Raw genomic sequence first — 21257 nt, forward strand, 5'->3', positions numbered from 1 at the left:
TTTTTTTTTATTGAAAGTGAAACTGTCTTTTTTTCTGTAAACACTTTGCAAAGGCTGTCTTACATGGTTTGAACAGGTCGGCTACATAATGTATAATAATTAAACAAGGAGCAATGCAACGTGAGTTGGTGCTGTGGATCTTTTAAACTTTCCATAATCAAATAGATTCTTAAACTGGCTCAGCGTGTGAGGCAGTATCATAATGTGTGTGTGATAATGTGTATGATAATGTGTGTGTGTGATAATGTGTGTGTGATAATGTGTGTGTGATAATGTGTGTGTGATAATGTGTGTGTGATAATGTGTGTGTGATAATGTATGTAAGGCCGAGGTTTCCTGCAGGCCTGTTGTCTTTTTGAAGGTTGAAGAAGTGGATCTTGGCACCAGTAGCAGTTCATTTTTTGAGTACACACCATAAGATAAACAGTAAAAGTCTATACAAGTTTGTACAATTGTGCCGTGTCTCTGATTCCAGTGGAGACAGAAGGGGACGTCCACACATGTCCCGGGATGGATGCTTTGAGGTTAATGGGTAGTTCTGTCCCATGTTACTTTCTGCGTTTGTAGCTGGCAGCCTTCTTTCCACTGAACATATACAAAGGAGGAATTCTGGCCATACAGGTGGAGGGGTCACACAGGCCAGGGGTGCCAGAGGGGCCCCGAGGGCCCGATGCTCCTGGGACACCAGGACTTCCTGCGTCACCACGCTCTCCGTCTTTACCATCTTTACCGATGCCTGGAGCGCCCGGAGCACCTGGACAGAGCAGTGTAAGAGTGAGGGTTACAAACAGGACTTAGACGGATTACAGGCCTGTTGTTCTGCTGTAGCCTTACCTGGGGCGCCTGGTTCACCTGGGCTTCCCTTCACTCCGATGCCGTCCTCTCCTTTGTCTCCCTTGTCTCCCGTGTCCCCTGTGTCACCTGAAGGAGAGAGATTGATGAGTGTGTCATTAGTCAGCCTAATGAGTGTGTGTGATTCAGTTTTGTGGCTCAGTGATTGTGTAATGTACATCTCAGACACAGGAGGAGGCAGAGGCGCTGCCGTCTCTAGGGTTTATCTCTTCTCTTCTGGAGACTGTCCAGGAGGACGAGGCCAAAACACTGACTGAAGCTTGGCTTATTGATGAGTGTGGTGATGTTGGCACAGTCAGCCATGATTCTGACATATTGTACTGACCTTTTTTACCAGGAGCTCCTGGAAGCCCAAAATAGCCGGGCGGGCCTTTAGGACCCATAAGCCCTGGAGCTCCTGCTGCACCTGCAGCACCAGCAGGTCCTGGGAGTCCAGGAGGCCCCGCTGGTCCAGGGCTACCAGGGGCACCCAGGGCAGCAGGCTTCTGCAGCAACTCTTTCCTGAACTCTGAGAGTTGTTCTGGAGAACAGACAGTCAAATGTACAATAGACACACTTGATCAAAAAAATAAATGCACTTTATCCATTTGTATTGAATGTACCTTCTACCACTGCTGCACACATCTCCCGAAGCTTCTCATCGTTGACTTTTGGACCCTATATGGAAAAAAATCCTATTAAATCAGGCTACATTCATCTTCCTGGAATAATTCAGAGGCTGTTAATTATGTAGATATGGAAGAGAATGGCTCAGATGTGATTTCCTTCTTGCTCAGTCTATTGTTTGAATGTGACTAAAATGTGCAGCATCTGCACAGAGCTGATAACTTCATGGAGTCACTCTGGGACTAAGCTGCACAAAACCTCTGTCGAAACCAAAGCCGTTCTGCAACACTCAGGAAAATCAAGTTTAATAATGGCTTGAACCACGGTTTGTAAACAGAAACAGTGTTTTTCTTCATGTATCCTTTGTGTAACCTGATAAAAGCCAGTTTGATGCTACAGTGCAAATACAGTAACATTAGTGCAGTAACATCGTTCTTGACAGACTCTCATATTTTCTGCTCCTTGTTTTAGCCAATCACAACTAAGTCTCAAAATGTCGCTGAATAAGAAAGTACTAAAGCAATTCAATATTTAGTTTGTAAAAGTGTTATTTGTGTTTGTAAGTCTGTAGCATCATACCAGGGGGTTTCCAATGTTTCCACGTTAATTAGTAATAATTTAAGTGCTTGTGCAAATGTACAACCACTCACAGCAACAAGGCCCCGCAATTGTGTCAAATCCAGTGGATTTAAGCCTGAACATTTCAGCTCCAGGCGATCATTCTTGGCAGTAATACTAAATGTAAAGTGTTATTATTATTTAACCCAGACTTGTTGTTTGCGCCTCAAAAGTCATTGACAATATCTCACAGGCAGTCCTCTGGGTCCTACTGGTCCGGGTACTCCTGGCTCTCCCTCTAACCCTCGCGCTCCCATTGGTCCCGTCAGACCCTCGTGTCCCGGCTGTCCTGGCCTGCCCTCGTCTCCGGTCGCTCCTCTAGCACCTTTCTCTCCGCGCTGAAGGGATGAGAACACCACATGATCTTTATATTTACAACGACACTGAGTAAAGGACCATCATACCTCTCCTTTGACTCCGGTCACACCAGGAGGCCCCTGCAACGAAACAGCCCGACAGTTTGTGACGCGAACAGTGATAAATGTTTGTTTGTATCCAGCCCCAGAGCCTTACCTGGTCTCCCTTTACTCCAGCGTCTCCTTGCAGACCGGGGTCCCCCTGTCAACAGCGTAAGACTTTTAAACTCCTCAATGCTTAATTAAACCGTTTTTACACTGTATTCTTACCTCACTCCCTTTAGGTCCCACTGGGCCAACAGGTCCCTGAACAGACACGCCAATATTTCATCAGAATGATAGTCGAATGACAAAAAAAATCCGAAAGAAATGATGCACTTCTTACCAGATCACCTTTGAGTCCAGTGTGTCCCTTGTATCCCTTCTCACCAGGGACACCCTTTTCTCCTTGTTCCCCCTGCAAAAACACAGAACCTTTAGCTTTATTCTAACACTATTCACACAACTCCTTCTTCCCACCTCTGCTGTCTTTAGCAAAGCAAAGGTATATTTGAGTTAACGCATCTTTTGGGGGGCAAAGCTCTCGATTTACCGATCGATCTACGTTCCCACCCTCACCTACGGTCATGAGATTTGGGTCATGACCGAAAGGACAAGATCGCGAATACAAGCGGCCGAAATGAGTTTCCTTCGCAGGGTGGCTGGGCGCACCCTCCGAGATCGGGTGAGGAGCTCAGTTACCCGGGAGGAGCTCGGAGTAGAGTCGCTGCTCCTTCACGTCGAAAGGAGCCAGCTGAGGTGGCTAGGGCATCTGTTTCGGATGCCTCCTGGTCGCCTCCCGTGGGAGGTGTTCCAGGCATGTCCTAGTGGGACAAGGCCTCGTGGAAGGCCCAGGACACGGTGGTGGGACTATGTCTCTGGGTCTCTGGGTGTCCCCCCAGAACAGCTGGAGGAGGTGTGTGTGGATCAGGAAGTTTGGGCATCTCTGCTGAGACTGCTGCCCCCGCGACCCGGCCCCGGATAAAGCGGAAGAAAATGGATGGATGGATCTTTTGTACACAACTTCGTGTGAACTGTGAGTATTGGTAATAATGTAGAAAGTAACCTGGATTCCTGGCGGACCTGCTGCTCCCACTGGTCCCTGCTTTCCAGTTTCTCCCTGAAAGATTGGATAAGAAATATAATTCTATTTTTTCATAACAGCGTTGCATAAGTGAGATAAGGAGCTCGGAGTCCACGCACAGTCGCTCCTTTATCTCCAGGTTTGCCATCCTCTCCTGGATCTCCAGCTTCCCCCTGTAAAAAAAAAAAAAAAAAGAGTTACTGCTACATTGTTTCCTCTTTGTTTTTGTATCATTCATGCATGCCAAGCACTCTCTTCAAAATACCGTAGTAAGAATAATAATAATAATTCAAAAACGGATATCAAGAGTGAAGATTTCTCACATTTTTTCCCGGAAGTCCGACTGGTCCAACGGGTCCCACGTCACCGGTGTCCCCCTGGACCACACGACACAATTCAGGCTCAAACGTGTCCGACAACAGGAGCAGATACGGCTCATTGAATGTTTGCAATTACCTTTTCGCCAGGAGGTCCCTTCACACCCTGCTTTCCCGGCAGCCCCTGGAGGAAACCATCAGCCCCGTTTAATGGTCAACATAAAACCAGATGATAAAGATGTGACATCGTCGAGGGGAAATGACAAGAGGCCTGAAATGTCGGAAGCTCTGTTTACTTACTTCAGGAACAACCTTAACCCAGTGCACTTTCTCCAGTTCAGCTTTACCCAAATCTAAAAGCTTCTCGACTGGAGCTTACAGACTATAGGCCAGTGCAACGCCTCACTTGAAAGCTAAGACCAACAAAACTGATCTTTTTGTCACCTGTTTTGTTGCTTTTTTGCTGCCGTTTCATCACTTTTTTTGTCGCCTGTTTATCTCTTTTTTGTGCGTTTTCATCCTCATTTCCGTCTCGTCTCGTTTTTGTTGATTTTTTTCCAGAAGCTTTTAGATTAGGATAGGTTAAGGCTGTGGTTCCCAACCTTTTTTTGTCTCGTGCACCCCTTTCTACTCAAAGTACCCCCTAAACTCTAAGGTGCAGCCAATTACTTCAGATTTATTGGTATTTATTTGTGTATTGTGTTAAAAATGTTAAATGTTAAAAAAAACGTTTTCTTTTAAAATAACATTGAAATATGGTTCAGTTTTGCCTTTTTATTTTAGATGTGAAATCTTTTTTTTTTTAGTTCTTTAATATTTCCAAATACCCCCCAGGTAAGTACTCGCATACCCCCTGAGGTCCCAGTACCTCTGGTTGGGAAACAATGGTTTAAGGCATCTCATCATAATGAAATGGCATAAAACATAATCATTGTTGCGATTTATTGATTTGAGCCAAACAAAAACACACATACATTTCAGTTCTATCGTTAGAAGATCTTCTCACTCTCAATCAAAGCGTTGACTTAACTTGACTACTGCACTACCAGAGCGAGAAGAAACTTCTGACGATAAAAGCGAAACTTCCTCAGTCCAGTCAATGATATTTGAAATCCTTGTTGCTCTTTTAAAGTTAAGGTGTTCTTTGTTGCCCCAGTAGTAGGGATGTCAAGATTAACCAGTTTTACAGTTATTGCGGTTATAAAAGCTCACGGTAGCTTAATCGTAAGAATTTCAGGCTCCGCGTCTCCTGTGTGTATTTGTGCACAGGTAAAGGCTGAAGAAACAGCGTCCAGTGTTAAATCCACCCCAAGACACATGAAGTCAGCGGCAGGTTTAATAATCCAAAGTACAGACAGTAAATCCTATCCATTTTTGCCAAGGGAAGAGTCCCAAAAGAACTATGTGCAGCTGGGTTTGTTTTGTCTCGGTGAAAGTGAGAGAGAAAATGTGTGAGCGCATGGAAATCAGCTGAGAGGGTAGTTAATTCATGAGACATAGATCAGAGAGAGAATATCTTCTGAAAACATTCCCATCAATCTGCTTCCTTTAGATATGCCTGATAATATGAAGAAAACAAATACCACAGGCTAAATGTTCAACAGGTTTTCAATCAAAGTGGTGGTTTCTTATTTTGTGAACATTGAGACAGGACTGCAAAGGATTTGTGAAATTATTGGTATTTTCTCCCTTTAAAGCAGAACTAAGTAACTCTTGCCCCGATAGGGCATAAGCACCACTACAGGTGTCATAGCATGTTGTTGTTTTTTTTACTCATTAATTGTCCGTGAGAGTAAATATTACGCTGACAGAAAAGACAAAGGGAGAGAGGGATATTGTACATCCATTTACACAATGGTGATCATTTTTTTCACTCAAACTTGGCCGTAAATACTGTTTAAGTGGTGCTAGCCCACTGTTAGCTTTGCCTGTTAGCCTGTTAGCTTCGGGATTCTATTAGTGTGTATTGCGCCCCTGGGTTGGAGCAGGGAAGTTGCAAGGGTGTTTTTTGGCCAGACACACCAGGGGGAGATGAAAGACCTCCCAATCATCCCATTAACACTTGTATTACCCCCAGAGGGACTACGGAAAGGATTTATTATGGTTAACAAGTTATGTAGTTCTGCTTAAATTTTTATCATGATGAATAATTATAAAATCACAATATTTTTCCACAGAATAATCGTGACTCGGAAATATAGAATCCCTATTGTGAAGAGAAATTTGTTCTCTGCATTTGACCCGTCCTTCGACGCCGCTGGGGCGACCTGTAAGGCGCAGTGTCCCGCCACGACAGCACCTGAGGAGTGATGTCATGTCACTGAATAATGTCAATACTTACTGGAATACCCACGATCCCTCGGACACCAACAGCTCCAGAAGCACCAGCCTCTCCCTAATTAGGAAACAAAACAGCAGATTTAATGCTGAAAAGTCATTTATGTTCACTTTCTCCACAATCAAGGCATTTTTCCCCGTTTTCTACAGGGTCCCAATGACGTTTATGTACTGTATGTGTTTCTGTAGCGGTACCTTTGCTCCATCAGCTCCCGGAATTCCATCTAACCCGTCGGTGCCTGGCATCCCCTGTGGTTTATATCACACTGTTAGGCGCCGAAAGACGGTCAGAAAGAGAATGTGCCGGAAGACGCTAAAAGACAATCACAAACCCCTTCTCCTTTCTCTCCTTGAGGTCCCTTTTCCCCCTGAGCTCCCACCGCGCCCTGAACAAAACGACAAGAGGATGTGAAAATGGTGTCTAAAGGCTTTTCGCTGTCAACGTGAAGGAGAGATAACTCACTTCTTCACCCTTTGGTCCCTCTGGCCCGGGACGTCCGCGGATTCCCTCCACACCCTGAGAGGAGAAAGTGTATTGAGAGTCAAGTCACACCCGCAGACGGAAATAAGCCAATATCGTGAAGGGTCTGGAGAGGGCACGCCACTCACCGGGGCTCCGGGTGGGCCCGTGGGTCCAGGGACGCCATTAAAACCAGGTGGACCCTGCAAAGACATTTACTTGTATCAGTATTTCCAACAACAACATGGCTGACTGTACGGCCATATCCATATCACTTACTTTGTCTCCTTTTTCTCCCGTCGTTCCAGGAAACCCGATTGGTCCTCGCACACCCTACACACGGGAGCATTTCATCACAGGGATGAATTACGCAAACTCTCCAACTTTCACAATCTATAGCACACACTGACAGGTAAATACTTCCGCCGAAGCTTCACCTTAACAACCTACACAGAGCAGCCCAGAAGTGCGTCATAAGAGGAGTGAGGGTGTGTGTGCTTGGGGGACAGAGCGCTTGTTTAACCAGGAACAAAGGAAAAGAAAGAAAGGAAGGAAAGACATTTTGAATTAGCATTTTCTAACCAACAAAGGGTAAGATAGTGATCGAGATGTGTTTGAAATCTTTACCAAATAATGGCAAAAAGCATAGTGCCCTTTCTTCAAAACTTTATATTGAAATACTTTGAAATAAATTATTTCAACTTAAAGGGACTATACAGTGTTTAAAAATGTTAAATGTCCTAATATGTAGAATGAGCTCAGACCTGTTCACCACAACTGCCTCTAAAATCCTGCACTGTCACCCAAAAAGGTGTTCATTTGGGTCCGAAGTGCCGTCATGCACGAGCTTAATATAGAAGCTGCAGTTATGCGTATGACCTGAGGTGGCAGTAGTGAGCATAAAATGACTAACTTGCATCTAGCCCCTTTAAGAGTGTTATTAGGGGACATAACAGTTGATTTCTGTTGTAACATTTTTCAAAGTTTTTCATTATCATGCAGAAAATCAATGTGAGCGAAGTTACTATATTTGGTTCCTTGCCCTATAAGGGGTAAAAAAAAAAATACAATGGTGTAAATATAAAATATACAGAGTGCACTTTCAGGTCTCGGGGGGTGCTGGTATTCAGGAGACGTTGTGTTTTGTGATATTGATGTTTGAATGATCACACCTGTCATAATGTGATTGTGCTTTACATGCATTGGGCGGAGTCAATCACCTCGAATAATGTCTGCCTAAAAACGTTACTAAAAATAACCCCCAGGTGCAATGGCCGTGGCCAAATATGGACAAAACTAATTCACTTTAGGTTTAAGTGAACGGGGCGCATGATCAAATATGGTGCCTGCCTTTTCCATGCTGTAATTTCACTTATTTCACTCTGTCCTCCAATTATTCACCAATAAAATGTGTGAGATTCATCAACTTCCCATGGCTTTGTTTTCAAGTTATGTAAAGAAATTAACCATGAATTAGGCCAGACTTGGGTCCTTTTCAGACTTCAGAGAAAACAGGAAGTTTAGAGCATGACCGGTCTCTGCTGATTGGTCAAATGCCACAGTGGGATCTGTGATGTCGGGTGATCTCTTCTGATTGGCTGAGTGAGGACTACATGCTCCTTTACCTTATACTGACTTGCAGCAGGGAGGCCGTGTGTAAAGTGTGCAGAAATGACCAAAAATAGTCACTTGCCCTATAAAGAGTTAAATATTACAAATTCAGCCCGGACTCCCCTGGAAATGGGATTCCTCACATCACTGGGACCATCCTGGTTAAATAAAGGTCAAAAGAAATATACAAATAATATGCAAAGCCACTGGAGCTGTGGGCCATTGGGACCTATCACTTGACCGAGATTCAGAATGATTGATATATAAATGAAAGTGTCTGTCCCAGAAGGTGACAGAGGTGCACCGAGCTGAGGATTAGCCTTCTGTGCACGTCTTGGGTCGATGGGGGGGAAACAGAGCACCTGGAAGAGACCCACTCAGACCCGGGGGTAACGTGCTCACTCTCCCATGCTCTGGGAATCAAACTGGAGACATGGCCAACGCTCAGCCAGCATCACTGACTCGTTGCTCACTAACTAGAAATTTCATTTGAATGCCAGCCCATTTGAGTGTCCCACCCGATACGCCGGGTAGAACTTGGCCCTCTAAGTGTAAATGTAGATGTGTGCGCAGCTGTGGGCCTTACGTCGTCTCCCATGCGCCCGGGCTGCCCTGGCGGACCATCTGCTCCAGCGTCTCCCTGCGGAAAAACAAATCAAATAATGAGCTTAATCTTATCAGACTGTCCCATGATGACTGCCAATGACTTATTTGTTCTTAGCACAAATAGCACATAATGAAAGCAAATCTGTATTACATTACTCTGACAACAATAGATTTTTCTAACGTCACAAAGGAAATAACCGATAACACTGTAAGCCTTACCTTGTCCCCGGGGATGCCATTTACTCCCGGCTCACCATCAGCACCTTTGTGTCCCTAAAACAATAGTGAATATTTCATTATTTCATTTTGCACTATTTATCTATAAATGGATTTGAACTTAATGTCTTGGGTTAGTCGTATAAACCTCATAATGACCTCTCACCTTCATCCCAGGAAGTCCCGGCAGTCCCTGAGGTCCAGCAGGACATGTAGCTGGACACTGTAAATACACATTAATATGTTACAAACTGAATCTGCAGACACATTTAAAACTGACACAGAAAAAGGCATGCAGCGTTGGCGTCTCTAGAGTCATGCAAACAGAGGTCCACAGGACAATAAGAACTCACAGGTTCCCCACTCCCCTCAGCCACGGCACCAGGAGCTCCCTAAAACACAGCACACAGGCGTTGGAAACTGAAGATGTCCACACAGACCACCACAGGAAACACCTCACTGACGGTGCTCTGAATAAAGCCTGCACATGTTTAAGGTTCAAAGATGTAAAAGGTAAAAGGTCTGATGTAGAGGAAGATCAGGAGATGTTATAGCTAGGCCCATGGAAACACCCGCGCACCTCAAAGTCAGGTATTGCAGAAGTTTGGAGGTTTGAAGGGTCTTACCACAGGCCCTGGGGGACCAGGGGGCCCTGGAGCTCCTGCTACTCCTGCTGTCCCTCTGGGCCCAGGAGGACCCTGTCAATCACCAGAGACATGTCACTCACTTCATCCTACATATAACTGTGTGACTTAACCAGGAGGCGTGGCACAGACCTCAGGGCCAATGTTTCCTTCATCTCCAGGGGTTCCAGGTTTACCTGGTGCTCCCTAGACGTTACATAAGCACAGTCAGCCCACAACATCAATAACAACAAATACTGCAAATATTTGCAAATATGTAGTGTAATTAGAGCTTTAACTCACAGCAGGTCCTTCACTTGTAGGTCCCTGTAAAAACACAATATTCAACACTTTACAAGAGCATTCAGCATCATTATATCAGAATAATTGGATGTGTGGACACTTACAGGAGGGCCTGCTGGTCCAGGGAAACCAGGAAGACCCTGCAAAAAGAAATAACTATAAACGTCAGTATTGTCTTAGAGGAAAACACTGACCAACCAGTAGCTGCTTGTTTTACACAGATTTCTACAGATCAGGAGAAAAGTGACAAATGAGATGATACTTTTAGCTGTGAGTTTAATCATTTTGTAACATTAGAACATCACACTTCATTGTGAAATTGTATTGTTTTGTGTGGTCCAAGCCCACGTAAAGGTGTGAGGAAAGGACCCAATTGAATGTTTGACTGCATTGGCCACCGATCTGTGGCCCTCCATGCTGAATACACACAGTATGTGGCCCTTATAATAAGTCATACACCCCTGCTATAAATATAATGACGTTTCAGTGCATTTAGGTTTACCCTTTGTTTTGAACTCTCCACCACAGGACCTGATACATGAACATGTCTGAGGTCTCTGAGTGAGCCTCACTCACAGACACTGAGATGGGCGTATCTCAGGTTTCAATTGTCAGTAATTTTGTTTTGGTGTTTGCTGTTAGTCAGGAATGACTGACTTACCCTCTCGCCAACTGGCCCTCTGGGACCCATTGTACCTGGAGAGCCCTAAAAAATAATAAAAACAGTCTCTGTAAATCAACCACCAAGCATTGGTTCAGTGTTAGAAGATGAGAGTGTTGTAACGTTGTTGCTGGTCAGTGATGGAGTCTTACAATAGGTCCGGGGAGGCCGGGCAGCCCTCTCTGCCCTGGCAGACCGATCTCTCCCTTCTCCCCTTTGGCGCCCTGAGAAACAGACACAACATGAATCACCACACTTTATCTTCTTCCTGCATCGCCTTGTTCTGTTGCTAAGATACACCGAGGTGGTGACAGTCAACATTTATTCAATGACCAGAGAGCCACTCTGGTCGCTGACACAACATGAAGAAAATAGTTTTTGGAGTAGAGACTTTTGTTGCACATAAATGAGCAGCATGTTTGATGTCTGGCAGACAACCTTCATAGTGACAAGCACAAACCTCCACAATGATTAAAATACACAATGATTAAATTGTTTTAATGTGAATACCTGCAGACCATCAGTGACACTGTACTTACAGTTGCTCCTGGGCTGCCAGTGGACCCCGGAAGACCCTGAAACACAGCACAGTGTCTCAGGTTTGTTTGGTTATGTGAATGCACAGATGTATGTGTAAAGTTAGGCCTTACATCTCTTCCATCCCTGCCATCTTCTCCTGCGGGCCCTCTGGGACCTTCAGGCCCGGGGACACCAGGTGGGCCTTGAAGTGACTTGTCTGGCTGAAAGGATAAACAAGTGTGAGAACATCAAAGTAAAAATATTGTTCTCTTTTACAGTTTAGTTGGGATCCATTTTACAAGTGCAAATGCAACTAGTTGAGTAAAGCAAATTCATTTCAAAAAGACTAAATGCCATCAAATTGATAGTATTATTGACCATGCAGGTCAAATTAGCATTAAGCATAAAGAAATGAGGCTGGATTATTGGTTTAAAAAGTGTAAATACCTCAGCATTGGCATACATCTGCAGAAGCAGGAGAAATGAGAGGAGAGTTAGTAATAGTCCCACACCACCTTCACCAGCACCAGCACCTGCTCAGTCTCAGGGACCACAGCCGTGAGTAAATCATGCTGTCACTGTTCCCAGTCTGCAGTGATGCATAATGTTAGCCTGACAGAGCACACCAGGCCAGCAGCCTACATCAGCTAGGAAACTCTACAGTACATTGGAAAACACTTCATTAACATCTCTACTTAGTTCTGTGTTCAAATGATGTAGTTTAGGGTAAAGGCTCATTTGTGAAATGATCATGACATTGTATTTGTAAAAAAAAAAAAAAAAATTGAAAAAAGTTAGATAAACAAGCAAGGCAGTATCAAACAAACAAACAAACAAACAAACAAACAAACAAACAAACAAACAAACAAACAAACAAACAAATGAATTACATATGTGATATTGTGAGTTGACTCCTTTGGCCACTAGAGGCATGTTCCCTTTTCTCCACTAACACAAAGCAAAGCCTGCTGCTTGGCACAACTATAATGTGTGGGTTTGGCTTTCATTTGAGCACATTTCCTTTTTTGTTTGTCAGGACGGCCAATTAGTTTTCTAACAATCGTGCTTTCCCTCATAAACCAAGGCGTAAAGAGAAATGAGATCATGTCTGACTGAAACTGTTTACTCTGTGGTGTGCAGGAGGGTCCTTCTCCCTGGCACATGCTTTGCCCTGAGTTGCAGGTACTGTACCTCGGTGGCAGGCAGCTCACTGCAGCTCTCTCTCTGCGCTCTCTTTGGGTCACAGTGAATCAACATCCACTGGAGCTCGAACTGTAAAGATAAACCAGTGTTACTGTACATACAACACACTGACAGTTTGAAATGAGAAGTGTTTTGTCCCATGAAGCTCCCATAGTCCTGTTGATCCAGGCCCTGTTGACTGTTGAGTCAGATTTTTACACCAGTACATTTGAGCAGGGATTACATTTTTCTGCAGGAGCCCAGCTGAGCAGCTTTGCTGTGACAGCAGCACTTTGGAATTATAGCCGAGCTCAGCGCTCACTTAAACCTTAGTGTGTTACGGGCAGATTTAACATGAGCCATAATGCACTCCCCTCCTATAACCCCGTTTCCACAAACTAAGTTTCTTATTCTCTATAACATCAAATATCAAATCATATCGAAACAAATCCTATTTCCTACTAACTCATACAGGGTTTCCCATTTATGTATTAGCCGCCACAGACTCATTTGTCTGATTTATGTCGCAGCATGAATGGTGCGTATACACATGTGTATTCTGTATATATAGAAGTTTAACTCATTTTACTATAACTTGTATATTTTTTGCATGCCCTGTAGACTTATTATTTACAAACTATCTTATGTTATATGTTGCACAAAAAAAAGAAAAAAATCTAGTCTGAGATTGTACCTTTACAGACAATGGCAATAAAACCAATTCTGATTCTGAACTATGAAAAACCTATACATGCATCATAATGCTTAGTATTATTCATTTTTGCATGACCTTTCAGCGGATGAAAGTCAATACATTGAATTATTAATTCATGAATTATGTACAGAGATCTAACTTCATCCTTCCAGCATACTAACATCAGATGTACAGAACAATATAAATCAACACACACTGGATGAAGCTAATTGTGCTTTGGTTTCTCCTCTTACCACCACAGAGGTGTCGGGGTCCGAGTCCAGCCGGCCAATCAGGGTGTCCCCCTCGGTGTTGATGGGGCCCTTGCCTTTTATGGGCTTCCTGTCCACGGGCTGGCAGTCGACGTAGAGGGTGACCTGCTCGCGCTCCACTCCGATCATGACCTTGTGCCACTTGGTGTTGAAGAGCACGGACAGGCCGGGGAAGGTGACGGTCTGGAGCGTCCCGTCGGCGCCCATGAGGAAGTACTCCAGGGCCTGCTGGTCGCCGTTGAGCCGCAGACCCGCCTGCTTGTAGCCGTCCTCGTCCACGATCTGCCACACGTTCCACACCTTGCTCACCGTGTTCTTGATCATGCGGAAGGTCACCATGAAGGAGTACTCGTCAGGGAAGCCCCGGGGGAAGTTCAGCCTGGCCACAAAACGGGGAGTTCATTTCATTAGTCTAAGTCTTTTGGTAAACACAGATTTGCTTGTCAAACTTCTTTGCTTGTCTTTTGGCTGTAAGGGTGTGAAGAATCAGGAGAGACATTCAGGAAACTGTCGGAGAGGAGCCTGGAAATCGTCAAACAAAGCCTGACCGGCACAGAATATTCCAGAAAAACAAGTAGAAGAGGATAGAAATAGTGTGTCAGTCATACTTCTCACTCCACAATAGTGCAAACATTCGTAAATGAAATATGTAGCTTTAATTCAGTCAGAAAACGGACAACAACAAAAAAGAGAGTCCTGAGCGCATAAAAAACATGCAGCTGCAAGTGTTCCAGTATGTTGATGCCGCTGTTTGTCCAGAACAGCGTTACAAAACACAAGGGCGCGCCGCAAGGTTACGTTGACTCATCTAAAATGCAGATCACACCCAGATAGATTCCCAGCGCTAAATCCTTCACACATCACAAAACGCAGCAAAAGACCATGAAGCTCATCCGCTCTGGGAAACGACTGCGCTGTTTCTTTCTCACAAACGCACACATTTAGACTGAGCGTTTGCACAACCCAATCTTTTGTTTATTCATCTTTTGAGAAATAGCATTGATGCAGTTTTTTTTTGGGCTCGTAGGCCTTATTCAACAGAACAGCACAGGGTGAACGGGAGGGAAAAATGTGTGGAGACATTTCAGCAAAAAAGCCGAAGACGGAACAGCAGAAAACTGAACACATTGTTTGTGTGCAGAGGTGAGTAGAGTAGCCAATATATTTACTCAAGTAAGAGTAATGTTACTTTTAAATCATTTTACTCCAGTACGAGTAAAAAGTAGTGAGCAAAATAATTAGTCAAAGTACTTGGAGAAAATGTCACTGTAGAACCGTGATTAACTGGGTAACTGTCTGAGCGAAAAAGTCTGATTTATTTTCAATAACGCCATAAATTGCGTGAAACAAAAATCGTGACATTTACAAAGAAAATTCCAACAAAATGGCAGAAAACACAGAAAAACTAAATAATTCTAAAGAATAAGGTGCATGATATGAACTACATCTACAGATCTACTTTATAGATCGGGGTTCCCAAAGAGCGGCCCTCAAACTAATTTTGGTTGGCCCTCAGGCTTCTTGCTGAGTTGGCACACGTCACTGGAGTTTGTAAGTTTGCAATTTTGATAATTACAGATAATTATAACCTCCAGACCTAACATTTTAATATGAGAATGAGCTGCATTAAGCGTCTAATCCCAAATAAAGATGTGGTTTCAGCGTTTAAATCTCTGCTAAATGTAAGCGATTGAATCTTGCACTGCACTGACCACAGGTGTGGGGCCCTCCATGTCTTATACACCTACATATGTGGCCCCAATGAAAAACGTTCTGGACAACCCTGTTATAGATCAAACTGAAGCATTTACCACTTAAAGGGACGATGGAAGTTGTCTTTTTTTTTTGTACGCACTACTGCCACCTCAGGTATTACGCGTAACTGCAGTCTCTATGTACATGTACATATACAGTCTCTCGTGCATGACTGCAGCTTCTATATTAAGCTCGTGCATGACGGCACTTCGGACCCAAATGAACACCTTTTTGGGTGACAGTGCAGGATTTTAGAGGCAGTTGTGGTGAACAGGTCTGGGCTCATTCTACACATTAGGACATTGCTGGAACATTTGTGGCTGGAAAATACATAATTTTTACATTTTTAAACTCTGTCTAGTCCCTTTAAATATTTACTCGCAGTGGAAAATATATTGTAATATATTTTAATGATTATTAATGATTTTAAGTAGAAGTAAAAAGAATTGTATAATGAAACTACTCTAAGAAGTAAAATCATCAAAAAGTTACTAAGTAAGTGGTAAGTATGCTGTACCTAGTATCTAACAAATCTGAGTAAATGTAACTACCCGTCTCTGTTTGTATGGCTAAACAGATTATTCAGGCCTAATTTCCGAACCAGAGAGGAGTAAGGCCGTTTAAAGAGGCTAAAGGGCTGCAATCTGTTCCTGGATGAGAAACAGAAAAAGTGGTGTTTTTTTGAGTGGGGGAACAGCATTATCAAACATAATTAAGCACCATAATTAGACAAGTCGTGGTAAAAAATACATATAGAACTCGTGACCAAACATCATCCTCATAAATGCATGCAGTAAATTTTGCCTGTGGCAACTTCTACAAAGTAACATTCAAAAACAGAGCTCTAGAACTTAAAAACATGGGAAAATTCTGAACGGTTTTGGGAAGAAGTTGAGGAAAAATCTTCAACATACCCCGGGTCACACTTCATATCTTACATCAGCCCTAGTTGGCAATCCCTGTTTGATGCTTTGTGCATTTTTAACAAGCCATAGTCTCAGCATGTGGCGCCTTCGTGGATATGCGCTGCAATAGCCGGACTTTTACCGTCTTGTAAACGATCAAGGTAAAAAAAAAAAAAGAAAGAAAAGAAGTTTCCTGTCGGCCTATAAAACCACGGAGGAGCTTTCTGCAGCTTTGGCCCGCAGTGTGAAAGTGTGAGGCATGTGGTGTTTTAGCCCAGAGGTAGAAAGAGGACGTAGAGTGTGATGGTGGTGGTAGTGGTGGTGTGGGAGCCGCTGCCAGTGGCTTATGTAACAGCAGTGAGTGAGAGCTATAGTCCACAAGAGGAGACGAGCTCAAAGTGACAGAGCGGGCGGACAGGGAATGACCAGGGGACGTTTAGAGTGATAAACAGCACTTGAGACAGTCCACTCCTTTGACAAAAACAAAACAAGAACGCCTGTATAAATCAGCAGTTTCTTCAGCCTCATAAAGTGCCCTTATTCTGCTAAATTGATTTTCTGGGAGCTTGTTACAATGTGAAGAGGCTGTTCCCTTGAGAAAACATACCGTATGTTCCGAAGAATAAGTCGTTCTGGAGGATAAGTCGCTGACAAGCCTCTCCCGGCAACCTGTTGTTCAAGCACCCATTTACAAACTGGTTCCTCCAGCTGTGGCCATCTAGCTTTTCGCCCACGATTAGCCTTTTTTTGGTTCTCTTCACTGCAGGAAAAGTAACGGCAGTTCCTCTCAGGTTCTTCCCTCACTCGAAACTTTTTTAGGACGCTCGTTTTCGGCGGCATATTTCACTACTTGTAATCTGCAGAATATCATTTTCTTTTTGGGGGCATTTGTGTTCAGTCTTAGCAAATACTAGTACACAAGCCTAGAATGCCTAGAAAAGCTGCTGTCGGTGTGAAAATAATGTGAAATTATATATTTTGATATGTAAGTCACACCCTCAGCAAAAACTATGAAAAATAGTGCGACTTATAGTCTGGGAAATACATAGAGGTATAGAGTTGTGTTTTTTTGTTTTCATATTTAACCATTCTCCTTCACAAGTGTTTTAAACCCCCACCTGTTGATGTCATAAGGCGGTGTGACTTTGTTGTTACTGTAAGTCCTATCAGCTTTTCTGTACTCGCTGTGATAAGTTCCCAAACATACCTGTCCACTTTTGACACAAATATGTAACATTCGCTCAGGCATGTTTTCCTGACAATTACACACTGCGGTGGACGCTGTAACATCTGTGTTGGACTAGTAATGCCGCACCTGCAGCGCAGACCTCGGCTGCTCTGTATCTTTACTGCACTTACATGGTTGGAATCTGGAAGTTGGCCTCTCTGTCGAGGCGGTAGGCCACCTGATGGGACATAGAGCCATCCACTTTCCTCACACCTTTCAGAGGGATGACGTCCAGCTGGAACTGTGTGATCAAATCAAAGCCTAAAAGGGACACAACACAATCATAAGAATAGCAATAATAATGCTCCTTCCAGTAACAATTTGCCACCACATGTTTGCCTTTATTGAACTGAAGAAATGATCTGCTATGCAACGACATGCCAGTAAATGTTGTTGCTTTAAAACTGGGATGTACAGCTTTACATCAAGCTGTGTGTCACTCATTTTCATTTACTCCCCATATAATTAGATATTTCCAGAACTTACACAGAAAGACATATTGAGACAAAAGGTTAACCTCTTAACCCCCGACTTAACCAAGCAAATTTTCTCTGGTTCGGCTTTACCCAAATCTACAAAATTGCGTTTTCATCGTACATTTTAGTCCCTTTTTGTTGCTCTTTTGTGGCTTTTTTTCCTTTGCTTTTTTCATCTATTTTTCATCACTTTTTTCCATCGCTTTTTGTTGCATTTTCTGTTGCATTTTCATCCTCGTTTTTGTCTCATTTTCGTCACTATTTTGGCCCTTTTCAAAGAGGCTTGTAGATTTGGGTATCGCAAACGGCAGAAAATGCGCTCGGGTCAGGCGGGCAGTAAGAGGTTTAATGCACATTCCAGTTTTACTTAGAGCAACACTTGCCATTCTGTTTTCCCCACCAGGGGGCGCACTAAGCTTCTGCACCTGGCTCTCAAAACAGTGATACTGAAGATAAGCAGGCTGTTGTTTTTTGTGTGCAAAAGCCAACATTATTAATCCAAGGTAGGAGGAGATTTGTGTTGAACGCCACCTGAAATGAACTGCCCCCACCAAACAAGCATCACTCCACCAAAACCTCAAGGCACAACGCACGCAGATGTGGCTCAGGGTAAACAGGAGCAATTACAATCTTGCTGAGCTTGAACCGCTCTCAGTAAAAATCTGAAGAGCTTTGGTGGAACATTTTATTTGGCTCATTCAAAATCCTTAGGTGTCTCCAGGCGTTCGGCAGCCCACCCTGTTTAACTAATTAAACGCTCCCTTTGGGCTATTTTGTCAATGGGGTTTTTTGTGTGTACTCTGGTGGTTTTCTACCACCTCTTAAGCGTTCTGTGAAGAGAAATATGCTTTTACCTGGAAGGTCATCCTGGCCGCTTCTTATTGGGGGGCAGACAGTATCGCCATCAAGCCGGTTAAGGTCTAGTTCTGAAAATATAAAAACACACACAATAAAATAGCAGTTTCATTTACACATGTCCTTAAAGTCTCATACTGCCCTTCTGTAGCCACATCTGCCCTGGGTAAGACAGATATGTGGCTATCATTCTACAGCAATGGCTCTCAACCTCTATTACACTGTAAACCCGTACAAGTTCAGTCAACTCAAAACTTTTATGGAAACTCTATTAGGACATAGAGTTAATGTTTTAAAATGTTTACGCAATATCCAAGTTATAATTACAAGTTCAGTTGACTCATCCAACGTTTATTGTTTTAAGTTTAGTAGACTTATCACTTATTACTTTTGTAACAATTTTAACTTACATTTTCAAGTTAAACACACTCATTGCATTAACTATTTCCTGTCAATTTCAACCTAAAATTTTAAGGTTTAGCATCATGAGATTAATATTCAGTCAACACATTTTTGAGTAAGATGCCTAAAAGAATTATGAGTTTGTACATCTTTTCGAGTTTACAGTGTAAGGTTGGACAATTTTTAGAAAAATGTCAAATTGCAATAAGTGTCATCGAGTGTCAAGATTAAGTGACTCAAACTACCAACCCCCACCTGAATAGGCTCTACCTAAAGATACACCAAGACATCGATGTTGTTTTGATCTGAATCTGTCAACAGTGATGGAAACGCAATGCATTTTAATACAGTGCCTAATGTTGCATGGCTCCAGGCTCGTGAAGCAGAGGCTATAAGTCATCAGGATGAACACACGCTTCAGAAGGTCAATGCGGCATCTGGTAATGAGGTATCTATACTTGTTTGGTAAAAACTGCAGTGACACTAATACAATACCCCTGAAACCGAAACTTCTCTCACATTGTCAAGCGGGAGCTGCATTTTGGCTCATCATCATCACTCAGTATGAACTTGTAATGCGGCATATTTTCTGTAAGTGAAGATCTTGCTTTTTGGCCGTAATGAGACAAGGGAAAGATAATATTAATATAAATGTTCATGGAGACTGCTCAGCTCCTTTATTCTATACTTATATCAAGGGTAGTGAGGGGAAAAAGAGAATTTCCACATGTGAAGGGAATTAAATGATCCTCAATTACGGAGATATGTAAAATAATCATAATTAACAAATAAAAACACAAATAATGTTCGTTTTTTAAACTTATTGTTAACCAATACTGTCAAGGCTTGATATAACACCAGCAAACAGATTAATATTTTGGCTCACTAGCCTCTTTTGTGAGTTGAGTTTTCTGATTTTGTACAAACAAAATAGCAAATAAAGAATAACCTGATACACCTGTTCCAGGTCTGGTTACCATGTCTTAGATAGTTTTACATAACCTAGTTTCATCTGCATATAGCATCCCATTGGCATATATTAGATTAAAAATTTAGCCAAAAGTAAAACATTTTCCTCATTAAATGGTGGCAAGTAAAATCATGTGGCGACGTGTAACATTTGAAAAGAAGCAGCCTCGGTGATCAATTAAGTTAACATGAAGACCTGAATACACTATAGCCCATTTACTGTGAACTCTATCAGGGGTGTCGGGGGGGGGGCAAAACAATTCCATGTTATGTCAGGAGAGGTCACTACACTTGATTGGCTGCACGAGAAAGCTAAATGAGAAAAGCACATCAAGCCTGGTGGCAGCCAGAGGGCTCCCCACTCTGCACCCTGAGTCAGCTCGTTTACATGGAGCACAGAAGACCAGCACATCTGGAAGCCCTCCTTAAATCCCACATTAGTGCTGAGGAATGAACCCCAGTGGTGAGACGGTATTTATAATCCCATATTTACTAGCACTAAACACTTATCTGACTGTGCACGCAGACCTCAGTTGTTAAAGTTAGTGCCTGCCGCAGCATTACGCATTGAACACCGGTCATTAGTGCAATGAATGAAAACGCAACACTGTTAAGATGTCACATGCGTCGGCACGTGTGAGTGACAGTGAGCCGGTGACAGACATGAGTTTACCTGATGGACCAAATTATCAAATCTGTAATATTCATCACCACAGCAAAAAAAGAAATGCAGGATTTTATTCATTTGTCTATGTATTTTTTATTTTTTTTTGCTTTTACTTTTACAAACAGGGAATAAAACGGAAAGGAAAGACACTTCAAGGGCATAGCATCCAAATAACCTTTTTTACTGCACATTGGGTTCTTATTTGCATTAGAAAAATGACAAATCCAAAGTCCACAGGCACATTACCCCTGTCGCCATAGAGAATGTTTACAGAACAAATATATTCAGGACAAAAGCCAGGCCGGCAGTGTAGCCTTCAGAGCAGGGGCTCAATGATAAGACACATTTAATCATGACTTACGTCCAAGGGCTGGAGAGAGGATGAGGAGCAGCAGAGCCAAGCAGACAGGCGAGTACCACGTCTGGAGATGCCATGGTAGTTTTCTGCGTGAGAATGAAACATATTTGTGTCAACAATCACACTGTCTGCCACCAAAATCAATAACTCATCATCGGTATGTGCAGGCTATGGCAGATATTCATTTTCCCCTGATGAGGAACACAAAAAGGGCAGGCAGCTTTATAATGACCTGCTCTACCATCTGGGCTACTGTCCCCCATGCTGCAAAACTAAGGCTATTTTA

The 21257-nt window shown here is 43.1% G+C and overlaps 1 protein-coding gene across 1 annotated transcript; it reads right to left on the reverse strand.

Annotated features, from left to right (window-relative positions):
• Nucleotides 1-310: 310 nt before the first annotated feature.
• Nucleotides 311-21001, reverse strand: col9a1c (collagen, type IX, alpha 1c). Its single transcript, XM_079571134.1, has 37 exons — nt 20975-21001; nt 18575-18646; nt 17376-17505; nt 13339-13735; nt 12400-12480; nt 11656-11673; nt 11340-11429; nt 11229-11264; nt 10842-10913; nt 10690-10734; nt 10133-10168; nt 10029-10052; nt 9879-9932; nt 9729-9800; nt 9456-9494; nt 9269-9325; nt 9106-9159; nt 8867-8920; nt 6949-7002; nt 6819-6872; nt 6673-6726; nt 6542-6595; nt 6405-6458; nt 6214-6267; nt 4012-4056; nt 3879-3932; nt 3675-3728; nt 3538-3591; nt 2818-2889; nt 2703-2738; nt 2590-2634; nt 2481-2513; nt 2268-2414; nt 1455-1509; nt 1178-1372; nt 835-921; nt 311-754 (listed from the first exon to the last, which is right to left on the reverse strand). The coding sequence occupies exons 3-37, from the start codon at nt 17432-17434 to the stop codon at nt 549-551; spliced, it is 2595 nt and encodes an 864-aa protein (XP_079427260.1). The 5' UTR covers nt 17435-17505; nt 18575-18646; nt 20975-21001; the 3' UTR covers nt 311-548.
• Between the last annotated feature and the right edge of the window lie 256 nt (nt 21002-21257).

This window comes from Gobius niger (genome assembly GCF_951799975.1).
Source record: "Gobius niger genome assembly, chromosome: 14".
Classification (NCBI taxonomy): domain Eukaryota; kingdom Metazoa; phylum Chordata; class Actinopteri; order Gobiiformes; family Gobiidae; genus Gobius; species Gobius niger.